The sequence below is a fragment of the Passer montanus genome, unplaced genomic scaffold, assembly GCF_014805655.1.
Source record: "Passer montanus isolate IOZ18808 unplaced genomic scaffold, ASM1480565v1 scaffold3, whole genome shotgun sequence".
NCBI lineage: Eukaryota > Metazoa > Chordata > Aves > Passeriformes > Passeridae > Passer > Passer montanus.
In genome coordinates this window covers 10485179-10500675 of record NW_024367707.1, presented here as the reverse complement: position 1 = coordinate 10500675, position 15497 = coordinate 10485179, and the positions used below count along the sequence as shown (strand labels likewise).

General features: G+C 41.2%; 1 protein-coding gene across 1 annotated transcript; it reads left to right on the top strand.

Annotated features, from left to right (window-relative positions):
* The first annotated feature begins 169 nt into the window (after nucleotides 1-169).
* CLDN34 (claudin 34) lies at nucleotides 170-8801 on the top strand. The gene is made up of 3 exons (XM_039714554.1): nucleotides 170-183; nucleotides 6615-6745; nucleotides 8099-8801. Exon 3 carries the CDS (start codon nucleotides 8157-8159, stop codon nucleotides 8799-8801), a length of 645 nt encoding a protein of 214 aa, XP_039570488.1. The 5' UTR covers nucleotides 170-183; nucleotides 6615-6745; nucleotides 8099-8156.
* Nucleotides 8802-15497: the final 6696 nt, after the last annotated feature.

The following is a 15497-nucleotide window of genomic DNA, read 5'->3' as shown; positions in this document are numbered from 1 at the left end:
TTAACTGACTTCCTACATCTTTGTTGACTTAGTGGGAGAGTGACAAGGAACTGTGAGGTACCTATTTGGTAGCATAACAAGTTGGACAATTCGCATGGGCATTTTTTTCCACCTCCCTTTTGAAACTTTCCTCATCCAGCTGACACTGCTTCAAAGCCTTAGGCAACTCTCAGACTCAGAGAAGTAAGTCCCCCTTTTTTAAAAATATTACTTATTTTATGAAATGCTGATAGAGAACAGATGGGGAGAGATTTAAGTATTCATTTGTTTTCTATAAAGAATGCTTTCCCAACTGGGAATTGAAGAATTAAGTTTTCAAGTATTAAATCATAGAGATATTGATAAGAAGAGACCTTTATAATTACTATACTGTTGGGTTTTTTTAAAAATTCCCTTTCTGCTGCAAGACTTACATTAAACAAAAAGATTTGGTTAGTAAACCATGTTCAGTATACCCCAATAAAGCTGCATCTAGGCTATAATACTTTTCAAAAGCAGGATTTGAATGTTAATTTAGAAATGCATGTGATGCCTGGTATATCTAAAGCAAAATATTTGCTTAAAACATGAAATAAGTGGAAATAAGTGGATTTCTGCTTACGTGGGCTGCAAAAAATAATTATATGCTTATTTTTCATAAGAACAGTTTATCATGAACGTTCTCTTTAAGCTGGTTACAAGCTGCAGTAGAATTCCTAGGTTTTTGGCAGGCAACTGGGTTCAGACAGGGAGACTCAGACATCGCTCTACTGTCGGAACATTTTAGTGTATTTTATTTTAGCTGTGCTGTCATTTGCTAGGAAGCAAGTACAGTCTCTTATCCTTTTGGAAGGCTCTCCTTGCATCCACTTCCCCCATCTGTGAAGGAAGCCTGGCCAGCAGGTTGCTGTGTGCAGGTTGCTGTGTGCAGGTTGCTGTGTGCAGGTTGCTGTGTGCAGCTTTTGTGCTCTCCCACTGCCCCTTTAGCAGGTGCTTCCTTATGTGCCCTTGGCTCAGGGAATGCTCCTGCCTCCCGAGCAACTGCCTGTGCAGCACTTCCAGGCTGACATTCAAGTTGCTTCAGGAGTTCTTCACTTCCCCTGCAGCTCCAGGAAGCATTTGTTCCTGTTCTTTTGGCTGGGAGGTGTCTGCTGTTGGGTGACATCTTCCCATGCCCCAAGCGTGTGTTAGTGCCTCATCTTCCCATCGTGTGTGAGTTCTCTGGGACCTGGATGTGCTTGCCTTATTTACACTACTGAACCCTTAGTGCTCTTTTCTCTGTGCCAGACACCCAGAGCAGGCAAGCTTTTGTGCTCCCGCTGCTTTCTGAAGCTTCCTGAAAGGATCCCATCTCAACACAACCAGGTTATCTACCTTAGTTTTTCAAGGGCTGTCATTCCTGGAATGTCTCTAAACTGTTCCACTTTGGCTCTAAATGGAGCTCCCTTCACGACAGAGGCAAAGCAATCTGTAGCAACGCTGACAACATTGAGTCATCTGGGTCCTGGGTCAGTCCCACTCTCATCTCACTGCCTACCAGCCTGCAATAAGATGGGCTCAGATAGAGAAAAGTAAATTAGGGTGTGAGAAAACAGTGAGAATATATAGAATCGCCATCTCACTGCCTACCAGCCTGCAATATTTCCTTATAACAAGAGCATAAGATGGGCTCAGATAGAGAAAAGTAAATTAGGGTGTGAGAAAACAGTGAGAATATATAGAATCGGTTTCATTTTGTCCTATTATCAAAGCAAATCAAAATATTTTCCTGAAATAAGCAAAGACTTTTACACAGCTAAGTTTCAATGTATTCTTACTTGATGGAAGAGAAATGAAGATCGCTTTGGTTTGCTTGTTTTGAAACACAGTGAATAAATGGAAGCAGCAGAGTTTATACACTGGACATTGACATTTGGAGGGAGAGGCATGTTAAATCTGGACATTCCCTACAAATCTGGACAACCCTACAATGATTTCTAAGACTCTAGGCCCTACTAGTTTGTCTTTTTTAACTGAAAATAAGTATGTTAGTGACAGCTAAAATCTAAACCTCAGATATCAGAGCTCAAGACTTCATGAGTGTCAGGGAGATGTATTCAAGGAACGGGTCATAAATGCAGCTAATTTTATTTCTAGGAAAATAGGAACAAAAGAACTGCCACAGTGAGTGTTTGAAATGTCTGTAGAGAAGGTAGGAATAGACTGATTTATCAGCCAGTGGTGGCAACTCTTGTGGACTGGACCACAGCAAGTAAATGGCCTTGGACAAAGTTGTCCTTCAGCCAGAGCTGTGCTGAAACAGTGATGGCAGAAGGATAAAAAACATTTCTGAAGCTCTCTTCTAGACACATCCAAACTCAAGGATCCTAAGGCTTTAATCAGTCTTTGAATATCATGTCAAGGATCATGCAATTTGTGTAAGACTTTCAAACATTTCTGTGACAAGACCCAGCTCCATCTCACATTTCCCTGCAGTTTCAGTGTCTGAGAGCTTATGTTCCATGTTGATGGAACGTGGATGTGTTGGTGACTGGCCTGTCCAGCTCTGCCTGGTGCCTCAGGTCCCAGAGGAATAAGAGATACTGCAGAGGGGGTGCTGCTGCTGGGGAATGTGTTACCCAGCACACACCAACCAAAGGACTTCTCCCAAACAGCAAACTCCCTTCAATGCCTCTGAAAGCTGCAGCCCTCTTGCTCTCAACCCATCATATGGAATGATGAATTTAAAGACAAGTCTTGCAGGTGATTATGTGGTTGGGGACACTTCCTTATGGCACCCTACAATCTGGACATCTGTCCCTGGCACAGGTTTTCATCCCCGCAGGAGGGAACCTGACACCCAGTAACCTGAAAGGCCCAATTATATTTAAATGCATGAACTAAGAGAGTTTGATAGCTTTTTTCTCTCTTGCATTTACCTGCAGGGATTTTAAAGTCTCTGTTTCAGGAACTTAAGGCAGGGTGAGTTTTGGAATGCAGATCTGAAACCCAACTAATGCCTATAGACTACTGAATGCAATTAAAACAGCTTTGAAGACAGAGTATTAACTGCAGAAGTAAAAAGCATTTGGTGTAAATGAGGTTTTTCCACCCTCAGAATCAATATCATAGCCCCAGACTTTTGTTGCTAACAATTACTGGAAGAAAAAGAAGTGTTGACAAAATTACAAGATAACTCAATTTCTGTTTATTCCTGCTGCTGAGAATATCAGAAGGTGGGGTTGTGGCCACAAAGAACTGATCTATTCAATTGCAACGTTTCATTTTAGTCATTTTAAAGGTAAGCCTGATGCACAGATGACCCAAACCCCTGCTCTGTGAAACCACTTAGCATTGTGAGAGCAGCTTGCTTTCATTTTTTTTCTTCTAGAAGCAAGCTTGCAGCTGTAGGAAAGTCAACATAGCTGTCAGGCATCCTCTCCATTTCTTGAAGCTAAGAGTGGGAAACTCGTGCCTCATTCTGTCCTCAAGTCCATGTGCAATGGCACAACATACTTTCCATAAAGAAAAACAGCTACTTACTGTGCAATGCTTAATTTAAGTAAAATCAGCAGTAAAGACAAAAGGATCCTTCAAGTTTCTGTTTTTGGATGAATACACTGACATGTATCATCTTTTACTAGTAACTTCAGTCTTTGTGCAAATTTGCATTGAATGCTAGCAAATTTACATTTAAATGCACCCCCCCATAAAGTCAGGCTGGGAAAGTTGGGGCTGCTCAGCATGGAGAAGAGAAAGTTGTGTGAGGACCTCCCAGCAGCCTCCCAGAATCTGAAGGGGACCCCCAGGAAAGCTGGAGAGGACTCTTCATCAGGAGCTGTGATAGGACAAGGGGGAATGGCTTCCACTGAGAGACAGTAGGCTTATATTAGATGTTGGGAACAAATTCTTTGCTGTGAGGGGGGGTGAGGCACTGGAATGGGTTGCCCAGAAAAGCTGCAGACTCCCCAGACCTTGAAGCATTCAGGGCCAGGTTGGACGGAGCTCTGAGCAACCTGGTCTGGTGAGAGGTGCCACTGCCCAGGTCTCTGTTTTTAAGCTACTATTTCTAGACTTTCCAAACACTACCCCAAAAGCTGCTGGGGTGCCTGTTGGATTGAACTGAGTACATTTTAAATGAAAATGTGGATGAAATCATGGGATACTGGAAGATGGTACTGTGGCCACCTCTCAAAACCACTTCTCACTTCTTTCTGTGAAAAGGGTTTTCAGTCATGCTTTTCATCCACTGCCACTGACACCACACAGACCCAGCTTGCTCCTGCTGGCCAGATTGCCTTTGTAGGCTGACTCCATCCCAGGGAGTAGCTGGTCTGCAAGGCTGGAATGCTGAAATCTGCAGCTCTGAGTGAGCTCCTGAACCAAGGAGCACATGCCAGTGACACCACCTAATTACTCAGAAGATCTCCTGTAGCTGACTGAATATGAGTTCATTTGCCTTAGGACATTTCCTCTAGTGACTGCGTTACATCACTGTATTATTCAGACCATACAGGTAACCTTACTACACTAATTAAACTAATTCAAAATATTTATGTAATTACTAAAGCATGAAACTGGCCAGTGCTGTCTGTGTTAGCACAGCCTGCTATATGATCTGAGCTTTGAACTGTATTTTATCCAATATAGCTGAAACATGCAGGGACTGAGCTTTCCCATTTTTCTTCCAGAAGGTTGAAAAGGGCATTTGCACAGGGACCAGAAGTTTTAATTTAATTTAAAAAATTAAAAATTTGGGGTTTTTTGGTTTGTTGGTTTTTTTGTTTGGGTTTGTTGGGCTTTTTTCCTGTGGATGACAAGTTGGTGACAGATCAAATTCTTCCTTTCCAAAAGGGATGCCTCTGTTGAAATCTACAGGAATGGCACTGCTGGTGTTTGAGCCAAGTTCAGCACCTGCATCTCCCACCTACTGTGGAGAGAGACTTGTGCAGCGTCAGCCCCAAGGTCGTGCTGAGGGAAAAGCTGACAAAGCCCTGACCCAGGCGCTGCTGTAAACCCCGGCCTGCTGTGACCTTCCTTCCTTCCTTCCCTCCCTCCTTTCTTCCCTCTTGAGGCCTCACAGCAAGGCAGTCGCTGGAATGGCTGAAATCCTGGAGGACGACGCCCTCTGCAGCTCGCTCCCTGTTTTATTTGGCATCTGCAAGAGAAATGTCTTGTTTGGTTTGTTATGGGGTTGCTTTTTTTGTTTGTTTGTTTGTTTGTTTGTTTGTTTGTTTTTTTGGGGGGGGTTTGGTTTTTTTTTGTTTGTTTGTTTGTTTGTTTGTTTGTTTTAAATACTTGCCACTGTAGTTCTGAAAAATCAATGTATCTTTCTAGATTTGGGAGAAGAGGAATTTCCCTGATCCTCTTTGCCCAAAGGCTTCCTTTAAAATCAATGCTTATGGCAAGTGATAGATGCCTGTTTCTTTTCATTAGGTCAGCAAAACTTGTAGTGTGCTTATTAACATTCATAGTAACAGAGACTGGAATCGGGAACTAGAACTTTTTAAAAAATTTTTTACATGTTTTCTTATGTCTATAAAAATCCTGTAACTATTTTACCTTGATATTTTGTTCCTTATTTTCCTGCTGCATCTCCGTACCAGGAGGTCACTAAGTATAGACTTCGGTTTGATTTTCCAAAATAAAAAAGTATGAGAACTGTAATTTAATTTCATCATGGATTTTAAAAGTACGTCTTTTGAACCTTGTTTTTGCTCTAAGTCAGTGATACCAGCCTAGATCAAATATGCTCCAGTGGGCAGGGTGTGGAGAAATGAGCCAAAATGAATCATTTCCTACATAAGCAATTTTTTTTGTGTGTCTAGACACCTGATAACTCATTTAAAGCCCATCTTTGTTAGCTGGTTATTCTCCAGTGTTCTCAGAACTTTTGTATAAGCCTTAAAATCTCATCCTGTGTGTTTGCTTGTTTCATGCTTTTTTTTGAGAATCATAAAGGGAAAAAGTTCTTTCCCCAATATTTAATTTTATAATTAAAATGGGCACGATTCTAAGTATCTCAGCACACGCAGGTTTGATAGTGGGCTTGGAATCACATTTGTTCTTATTTAGATCTGTGAGCAGACAGTTGGGTACATTCAATCAATGAAGTTATATCAGATAATATACTCTGGAAAGATGTTGGTGATAAGGATGCACCTGCTGACACATCTTTTATGACCTTGACAGCAGCAAGTTGTTTAAATGAATGTTTATGATGTGCACAAGAAGTGTTACAGACATATGGGCTCTACGAAAACCGTATCTTCGTGTGGTTCAGGCCTGGCTTCTCTGTGCTCCACTGATTCCAAGAGAAAGCGAATGGAGTCAGCACGGGACTCCTCTGCTCTCCCTCTTTCCTGTCCAGCACCTTCCCAGCACAGGACAGGAACAGAAATGATGCTGTTTTGAGGAACTGGGACAGAAAGAGGGGCTACTGTGCTCCATGCCTGGTTACACAGTTACTTAGAAAGGGGGGGTTATGATCACTTTGTAAATAATGCAGCAAAATAAACATAATGCAGAAAGTGTTTATAAATTGGTTTTAGTTTAAGGAGATAAACATATGAGAGACTCTTCTGGAGAAGAATTTTCTCCCTGCTGGAGAAGATTAAATGTACACTTGCAATAATGGAATTTAATATATCCCACAGGAAATCTACTGGAGATACATAGATGAACTGGAAGGCCAATATGATAAAATTGCAGATGTTGCTGTGCTTGTCTGGCCTCAAAAATCACTCTGTCCCATCCTCTCATGGCTGGCATCACCTTCAGGACTGAAGTAAGTATGTAGTGGGCACTGGTATGAGAAGAGGGACACTGTCTGCTTAAGGCCATATTGCTATGAATATATTTCTTTTTCAAGATTTCCACAGGTGGATTTTTGCAACTAGATTGTATTGCCAACTAAATCCCTTTACCTACCTTAAGATCAATAAATAGAAAAATTGTTGCTTTAGTCTTTATGTTTAATATTTAGTACAAAAAATATGGTGGCAGACATATCTTATTAGCGTCAACTTGGTACAGTATTTCTCCAGTCCTGAATTAAATAGGATCAGCAGAAAAAGCATTTTAGAAAACTTATGAAATATACAGATCCCTAGAACCTTTCAGATTTACATAAATTTGAGGCCACGTCTTCACTGATCATAGATCATTCCTATAGGTATTCAAAAAATGGTACAAAAGACATGGGAAATTAAGTGTTGATTTGTTTATATTTTTCTCTTTTTTTATTTTCTTTTTTCTTTATAAAATAAAACCCTAATTTGCATTCAGAATGTACAGTCAGCAAACAAATCTTAAATCTAAATTACTAAAATATTTTCCAGCACAGTTTTAGGAGTATTCAAACCGGGGAAATTGGGCAATTTATAAACAAGTGGGATTTGCAAAGGTAAAGCACCGAAAAAACTTGGGTAAAGTTTGAGGGTGGGAAAGCAATGACAGTATAGCCAGGTTCCAGCCCCCACAGAGTGTTACATTTCTGATTAATTCAAATTTTTCTGCTAATGCATTCATGGCTAATTAATCTGAAAATGGTCAGAGTTCAGTGGTTGTTGTCAGACTTTGTGGTGTGGATTTTCTGTCTGACACTGGTCCCAGCAGCTCTCAGTAAAGACAGCACAAAAGCTGAAGTCTGTACAGATTGACCTCCAGCATCAAAGCCCAGCTGCTGGGAGAAAGGAGCACAGATTCTGCTTTGTAGGATCTCTTGCAACAGTCAGGAACCTGAGGATTTTCTCAGATTTTGTTCCTGCTAGCCAGTAACTCCAGGGCTCCTGATTATATGTAATGTGTTAAAGGATATTTGAACATAATTATTAACAAAGAAGACAATAACTTGGAAAAACCCATCAATTTTCCTTTTGTGAATGTAAAAAGGAGATCTTTAGGGGAGCTAATCAGGCTAATCAGAGCCTCTTTCTCCTCTGTGTGACACTATGACATAAACAGAATTAAAACCTACATATTACTTGTCCATGGATATTAAATTTCAATAGTTCATGGAAGTTGGGGAAAGATGACTGCCATCTTCCCTCTACATACACATTCTCTTTTTCACTGACAGGTTCACCTGCTCACCCAACTAATAATTGCCTTTGTCATTTTATTTTTTGTTTCTTTGCAGTGCCTCTCTCTCTTTGCATGGCAACTGTGTGTGTGACAGAGCAGGAAAGCACCAAAGGATGAACTCCCTGGTCAGCACCTCACACCTCCAGCTTGCTGCCTTTGCTCTGGGCACCATAGGCTGGATCCTGTGCACTGTTTCTATGGGAATTGTGGAATGGAGAGTGTGGCATGTGGACAACACCTCTGTCATCTCCTCTGGCATTGCCTGGGTGGGGATTTGGAAAGTCTGCTTCATCAGTTACCTTTACGTCTCACCTGGCTACAGAGAACAGTTTTGCCATAAATTCAGTGGCTATGACTCCTTCATCCCCCATGAAATTTATGCTGCTCAGGGGCTCCTGCTGATCGCCATGTTCATGGGCTTGCTGGGACTGGCTGCTACAATATTTGCTCTGAGAAATGTGTACATGGGAGTCACTCACAAAACTCTCATTGCCCCATTCTTCCTGCTGGGTGGCTTCTTCTACATATTTGCTGGTCTGTGTGTCCTGATTCCTGTGAGCTGGAATTTCTATTCTGTAACTCACAACCAGAGCATAGCTTTTCCTCCTTCTTACTACATGCCCTCCAGTCCAGCAGCGCAGGAAGCTGGTGCTGCCATTCCTGTTGGGATTGTGGCTGTCATCCTCCTGATGCTAAGTGGGATATTTTCTCTCTCATACAGATTTCCCATGACTGCAAACACTATCATGAAATCCTGACAGGAGAAATCTCCCCATGCTATTTCAGAACAAGAGCATAGTTAAGACATAAGGACAGTAGCATGAGTGGTTGTAAAGTTAAGGAACTGCAGAATTTAATTTTATTTTATAGTAGCCATGCTATTTTATTATATTAACCAGTTGAGTCACCATCTTAGTATTTACCCATTAGCAGAGGTTTGTCTTTAAGATAACTGCTGTTGAGCAGCAAATGTGATTAAATTTTGCCAGTTGTCTTCTTTTGTATATACAAACATTATTGATTGTGTGTGTAAAATGTTTACCATGCTCAAAGAGCTGACTTTGAATGAACTGTCCTGTAAGAAAAATGTGAAGTAACATGTATTAAATGTGAATTTCTTTCCTTGTCAGTACTAAGCTCTTTTGTTTTTTATTTAGTTATATCTGTAGCAAAGTATGTTTCATGATAAGTGAAGACTTTTAAAACCAATAATATGATTGTCATCATGGTTGTGTCAAATGACTCTTCCCTGAATTGTCTTATAAATGTCTTGCCAGTTTCTCCTCTTCCTCTAGGGCACATAAAGAGCCATTCCTTTATTGCTTCTCTTTTTCTTTCAAGCTATTTGCATTTTATGTTGCAACACGTTTGCCTGTGGGGAAGGTGTGCTCTTTAGTTCCTAACTGAGGCAGAGCCAAAAAGTCTGCAAGTGTTTGCTTCTTCATTGACACGTCACTGAATCCAAATGTATTGCAAAAGACGGAAATAACTTGTACAAGTTATTACAGAACTAATGTCAAAATCAGTGCTCTCAGTAACCAGGAGTCCTCAGTGCAACTTTCAGGGTATGATTCATCTGATGCAGAAATTTATATCCAAACCAGTCACTTCAGGTTCTGTTTATAATCAATATAGAGACAAAGACTGCCTTTTTCCAAGATGCCTAAAATGGCTGGGAGAAAAACCTTTTTCTCTTAACCCACTGTAATGGCCATAGTAACTACAGCTGCTAACTGTGGCACATACCACCAAACTTCACCTAAAGGAAAAAAAAAAAAGATAAATGTCCCAAATACTGCAATAAGGTTAATTTAAAAAAAAAAAAAGTTTAGCAATTGAGAGGAATGAACCAACAACGTTGACAGATGATCTCTTCAAAGAGGTCCTCAAGATGTTGTTACATTTTTAAAGAAATGCTACAGAAATCTAAGTAATTTAGTTTGACTCTTTTAATTGTCCTCCTTTTTTAAAATGCGCATTCATAGAAAGAAGGAAGTAATTTTTTTTTTAAATCTAATGGTTTTTGGACATTGCAAGACAAGGCAAAATGCCAACAAACCAGGACATCTTGCTGGTGCCTGTTACTAGCCCAGCTTGTTCTAGCAGTCCCATTTTTCCTACACATCTTCCCCTGGGCTTGACTTTGCAGTATTGTCTGACAATATAGAAACTCCACAGCACCTTCATGTCCTCTCCAGTCACTTTTGAAACAGCACTTTATCTCATAATTGGTAATCTTTTCATTGATGCAAGAATCTTATCTTCTGACTCTTTATGATGGTGTAAAGCACTTTCAAGTGGTGTTTCAATGAAGGCGGTTTAATAGCTTGTTTCTTATATATTGTTTCCTGTTTGGTTTCTAAATATTCTTTACAATGTTGGTAGGTTTCAGTAGTACTGTCATCTCTTCCCTCAGGGCCTACAATAATATTAGATTATATCATATTATAGTTGTAAGGGGGAAAAAAAGAGATCTATCCATGTCTTTATGCCACTAGTAAACTTATTACAGTAGTAAACTACCAATAGTCCCTGGCAAGAAATTATAACTTTAGGAGAAAATACTGATTCTTCAATCCTTTTTGAGTTAATGTATGCACAGAAATGTCAGCAACCCCAACTGCATTTGTTAATTATATTCACTAAATCATTGGGTTCATTTGGCTAAAGAAAAAGGAAGAAACATCATCAGGGACATGCCAAGTTTCTGTGTTGCTGCCACTGCTGTTTCCACTGGGAATTATATTCATCTGTACCAATGCATGGCTACAAAACATTGGTTGTGTGTCAAACATGACTAGATGGTGATCAAACTCCTCAGCTAAACACTGGAATAGATTACCTAAGGAGATGTATGGATTCTAAAATAAAGTTTTGTCAAAAAAATAAGGCAAATAGTGCCAGGAAGACTGTAGGTACGAGTGAGCCCACAAAGGACAGAGGGCTTATCTAGATGGAATTCTTGGCATCCTTTCCCAGTCTCTCAATAGTCACATGATCCAGATGCTATGTGGATATATGGTAAAATACAATCCATGTTCAAATACTAGTCTATATTAAAAATCTGAGTCTGAAGACAAGAGAGGAAAAAAATCTTACAGAATCATGGAATGATCTAGGTTGGACAAGACCTCTGAGATAATTGAGTCCAACCTTTGGTCATCACTTTGTCAGCCAGATCATGGCACTGAGTGCTATGTCCAGCTGCTCCCTGAACACCTCTAAGGATGATGACTCCACCATCTCCCTGAGCAGCCCATTCCGATGCCTGACAACCCTTTCAGTGAAGAATTTCCTCCTGATGACCAGCCTGAACCTTCCCTGGCACAGCTTGAGGCTGTTTCCTCTCGTCCTGCTGGTTGCAGAAGAGACTGACCCACCTGGCTACACTATCTTTTAAGAGTCATAGAGAGTGATCAGGTCACCCATGAGCCTCATTTCTCTAGCCTAATCATAGCTCACAACAAAGGACAGGCAAAGCTTCCATTGATTTCAATGCATTGATCCTGTCTGACCTTGATCCACCAGGGCAGTGTGATTCATTAAAATTTAGTGAATGTTTGCATTCATTGCAGTTTCGATACTGGAGGAAAGTAGAGCCCCTGTGCTTTTCCTTCACCAGCAAGGTGGCATAGTTTCTTTGTGCATATTTACGTGACACATTTGTTTTAGATTTGAGAAGCTAAGTTATCTTTCAGTAGGTCTGTTTGTTACCATGCCAGTTGTGCTTATATAGGTACTTCTAGAGGTTGTCTGTAAAATCAGGCAGCTGAAATGGTTTTGGTTTAAAACTCAAAAATGCAAAATTATTTTGGAAGGATATTTTTAACCTAGACTGCTTTAGACCTCAATAGCCTGACCCCACACTCATTGGTAGCAGCACAGTTGAGGACAGGCAGGAAGCTGTAATGTAGCAGGAGCGAGTGGCCAGGGTTGTGAGGTAGGGAGATAAGGGACAAAAACCTCCTAAGCAAATTTCACCACAGAATAGATCATATCATGAAGCTCTGTCTCCAGCTTCAGTGCAAACTGGGACCTGCTCCCTCCCCAGTGACAGCACTGCTCGCCTTGTGGGCTCCACCCTGTCTAGGAATGTCTCACACTGGCCTCAGTCTACACATAAACCAGTCTCACTTTATTTTTCTGAGTTTACAATAAACAAGTACCTTGTGATTCACTCACATGTCTGAATTCACTGCTGGGGGAATAATCTGAATACCAAGACCCCCTTTTGGTTTTGCTGGGTGATAATGATGAGGCCCCCATCTTTGACTTCCATAACACACTCCTTGGAATTAATCCACCACAGGATGCATTTTCTTAATCTTACATGTACCATCTACCTCACTTGTCCCTTCATGGCCACAGACCAAAAAAATATATGAACATACTTTCAATATTCTTCTAAGATGGATGATCAAATAGAGAATGGAGCTGAACAGTGCCTAACAGAAACAGCCCCACAGCACAAAGCCTGCTGAGTTTCTCCCCCCAGATGAATGCGCAATTCAGGACAACTGTCATTTGTGTTCAGGCAAAGGAAGCAGGATGAACTGGAGACATTGTAGTGCAGAGTAGGTCATCAAATTAGTCAGGTAAACAAATTTTTTATTTGAGTCAGCAGTTCTACATGAAGACAGTCTCAGCTGCAGATTTAGCTGATTTAAAACAATGTTAAGCTCAGAAAGAAATGTCTTTGTTGTCACATGGCTTATGGTATATTACAATGACGAGAAAGGAGGTTGTTTTCATGGATATTTTTAGACCTTCAACCATTTTCCCCTTAGAATGGAAAAACTGAAATGTCACAGCCAATTTCCTCTTCTTTGGGCCACAAAATACTTTAGGACAAAGAGATTTTGCTTAACAAAATGTAAGTCTGGCTGGCATAGTGTTAATGGCAAATTGTTTTCTTAAAATAGGAAACCAATGTACATTAAATTAAGGGTTCCCAGAAGAGACATGTTCTATGTGAAAAATATACCTTTTTGAAAACTGATTTGGAATTCCTTTCATTTTTGCCAGCATCTGTATTGTCAAATCCAGTATCAGCTCATAAAAACATATTTTTCAACTGACCTATTTCCCTTTCCACTGCTCAGATAATTTACTGTTTCCCTTGCTTGAGAGGGTTCAATAATTAGCCGGGTGCTTTGGAGTGTGCTGGCTCTTAATTACTGTGTCAAAACCAACTGCATGCCAAACAAGAAAATATAAGTGAATCTCATCTCAGAATTATAAACCAAATAAATACTGGCTTAAAATTGGGAATGGAGTACAGCATGCAACGTTAATATCCAGTTCACAGAATGTCACATCACTGCCTTCCTCTTGGGTTATATGTGGGAAAAACCAAGTATGAGGTTAATTCCCAGGATGCTGTTTTGAAGAAGCACATACATTCTGACTGTCCAAGGTCACTTCATGTGCAGGATGATTTTCAGCAGCTGAATATGTGGCTACATTATAATATAGATAGGGAAAGGTAAAAAATTAGAATGGGTGAGATAGCATGTGAGAAACAGAATGGGAGGCATTCATGGTACCCACAACCACGTAGGTGCATTGCAGCTGCCAGCTGACTAAAATTGATGGCGAGGGGAGGAGTCTCTTGAACACCAGAAGTGCTTAAAAAACCCTAAAGACTACAGAACTAGAAATAAAACATTCACTGGCTGGGGAAGAGATTTGAAATATTGGTGTTATTGCTGAACATGGAGATGTTTCATCTATCTCTGTAAGAAGTACATAACACCCAGCAGCTATCCCCAGATAAAAAAAGATCTTGGGGGAATCTGAAATCACTTCAAGTCAGACCCCTAGTGATTTATCCATATAATGCTGTGGCCATCCACTTACCTGACTTTCAAAAGTCCTACTGAAAAGATTCATTGGTCTGCATGCAACTTTCAGAATAATTGATTTCAGTGGACCTCACATCTGAACTTTAGTATTCCAAATATGTGTAAGATCTGACACAAAATTTTTCCTTACAACAGTTACCCATTTGTAAAATAAAGATAGTAACAACTCAGAAAAAGGTATGATAATGAATACATTTAAGTAGAATGATTAGTATGATAGAAGCCACAGAAAGCATTACAATAGATCTGCTGAACCACTGGTTTGTGCTCACACTCTGAAGCCAGACTCAGGGATGCAGGGGTCCCCTGGGTGTGTGATGCTGCCTTGCTGTTACCAACCGAGCAGGGACAGGAGAGCAATGGTGTCATGCAAGGCAAAGGGAGAGAAACTGGGACAGCAAGGGGAAAGGAAGAAGAAGGAGAGGGAATGAAAGGGAAAAAGAGGCAAATTGTAGGATGCTATAAAAATATAAAAAATTAGTGCTGATTGACATCATGATAATAAATATTTGACTAACAAGTGATTTTGTCAAATCTGGGAAAAAAGGATAAACAATAAAGAAGGAACCATGTTTTAAAGAGAAGCCAAAATGAAAAACAAAAAATGTCACATGAAAAGGGAGGGAGATGATTCAGAAGGCAACACTGAAAAACAGCAGAGAGGGGCCCACCAATGCCCACATCTAACCAGAGCGACTTCGGCAGAGTCCTCTTTGAGGGCAACGATTTAGATGGGAACTACATCCATGGCAGCCCTGTGGACATCAGGGGCTCCACTGACAGAGTGCCAGCAGCAACCATTTGTGCTGAGCCCCTCTCTGCTGCCCAGGCCAGGAACTAAAATGATTTGCTGTGCTTCCCTCTACCCCCCATGTATCCATCCTGGATGTGCTTGCCTGCGGCACGGCTGTGGCAGTTGTCAGAGGTGTCTGCACCATGCCCTGTTTGGTACCCTCAGCTGCCCTGCATGAGGTAAGCTGGGCTGGATGCTGGGGGCCACCTCCCATGCAGCACCGAGCACGGCTTACCAGGGACACCCCTGTCATCGCCTCCAGCACTGCTCAGGTGGGAACTGGGAAACTTGAATGGCCACTGCAGAGTCTCCAGGGACTTTTCAACAAAGGTCTATCACAGAGTTAAGATCAGTGAAGACTTTACCCCCTGGAAACCCTGGTTGTTCAGAAGCTTTCACTGGCTGCTACAATTCTGGGAGCACTAGGAATGACCTACAAGCTTTCTTCTAAGAAAGAGTTATAAGGGATGTGCTCAAAGTCGACATATCAGCTTTTTCCTAGCTAGGGGGATGCTGAAAATTATCGCTGGCCTATGTGTGTTAATCCCTGAGAGCTGCAGTTTCTGGTCTGCAGTGCAAGCCGCGGTGCCTCATTTCCCCCTCTGCCCACGCCAGCCTGGGGCGCAGGAAGCGCTGCTGCCGCTCCTACCGGCATCCCTTGTCCTGCTGCTCGCAGTGGGACCTTTCCTTTTAGCATAAACATGCCATTGTGCTGGATGCCAAGGCTCCTTCTGATAAAACAGGCCTCAGATGCCTGCAAGAAATGTGAGGCAGGGCTACAGCATAAACATAGCAAA

Bases quoted from the DNA above. Each gene is read 5' to 3' on its own strand.
- CLDN34 (XM_039714554.1), top strand. From the start codon at position 8,157: ATGAACTCCCTGGTCAGCACCTCACACCTCCAGCTTGCTGCCTTTGCT.